This window comes from Leucopleurus acutus, assembly GCF_964270905.1.
Source record: "Leucopleurus acutus genome assembly, chromosome: 16".
Classification (NCBI taxonomy): Eukaryota; Metazoa; Chordata; class Mammalia; order Artiodactyla; family Delphinidae; genus Leucopleurus; species Leucopleurus acutus.
In genome coordinates this window covers 59,678,497-59,679,533 of record NC_139158.1, presented here as the reverse complement: position 1 = coordinate 59,679,533, position 1,037 = coordinate 59,678,497, and the positions used below count along the sequence as shown (strand labels likewise).

General features: G+C 66.6%; 1 protein-coding gene across 1 annotated transcript in view; it reads right to left on the bottom strand.

Annotated features, from left to right (window-relative positions):
• FKBP1A (FKBP prolyl isomerase 1A) overlaps positions 1 to 440 on the bottom strand; it is a 24,028-nt gene extending 23,588 nt beyond the window's left edge. Inside the window, exons 1-2 of the mRNA XM_082856583.1 lie at positions 283 to 440; positions 156 to 203 (exon numbers count right to left, since the gene is read on the bottom strand). Of these exons, the coding sequence (XP_082712709.1) occupies positions 156 to 203; positions 283 to 319 (85 nt within the window). The 5' untranslated portion in view covers positions 320 to 440. The remainder of the gene's footprint in view (positions 1 to 155; positions 204 to 282) is intronic.
• Between the last annotated feature and the right edge of the window lie 597 nt (positions 441 to 1,037).

Genomic DNA, 1,037 nt, shown 5'->3' with positions numbered 1-1,037 from the left:
GGTTCCGCAGGCCCGACGCTGTCCCCTCGGGGGCGCTGCCACCGCCCAGGCCTCGGCCTCGGGCCACGCGGGCCCGCCGCCGCCACGCCCCGGGCCTTTGCCCCCAGGCCGCGCTGGCCGCCCCCCAACCCCATCCCGCGGGCCCGCCGACTCACCCGTGTAGTGCACCACGCAGGTCTGGCCGCGCTTCGGGAAGGTGCGCCCTGAGGAGACAGACGGGCGCGGTGAGCGGATGCGCGCGGCAGCCGGGGCACTCCGAGGCCGCTGGGCGCACCTACTCACCGTCTCCGGGGGAGATGGTCTCCACCTGCACTCCCATGGCGGCGGCGGCGGCGGCGGACGCGGGGCGGGCGGGCGGCGCGACGGCCGGCGCGACAGGCGGCGTGGACAGAGAGCGAATCTGGCGGCGGTTCCGCGGCTATGCCTCGTCCCTCCGCGGAACGGCTGCGCACGCGCGCGCCCCCGCAGCCCCGCCCTGCGTGCGCGCCCCACACGGCGCGCACGTCCCCGGAGCCCGGGCCGCGGGGCCGGGGGGCCGGAAGCCCGGAAGCCCCGAGGCCTCCGGATGCAGTCGTTCCGGGGGGCCGGGCTTCTTCCCTCACCTTTCCTTTCTCCGTTTTTCCAGCTGGGCAGGCATCTCTAGCCCAGTTTCCGCATCCGAGAAATGGAAATCAGAGTTGGGGGTCGGCCAGTTACCAGTTACTGACCAGGGGACTGATAAGTCCACACCTGCCCTGTGAAAAGGATGGTTGTGAGAGGTCCGAGCAAATGTGCGTTCGCGATAGCGTTCAATCAGTGGGTCACGATTCTGAGTTCTGTTTTTCTGATTTGGAGGAGGCGTCAGCATTTACACTGCCCTGCATGAAGCCTGTCCTCTCTTGTCCGAATTCATTCATTCATTCATTCATCCATTCACAGCTTGCATACATATATTCTTATTGAGCACCTACTCTGTGCCATGCACTGTGTTAGGTGCTGGGGAAACGTGGGTAAAGGAAACTCCGTACCTGACCTTACAGAACTTAACGGTCTCGCGA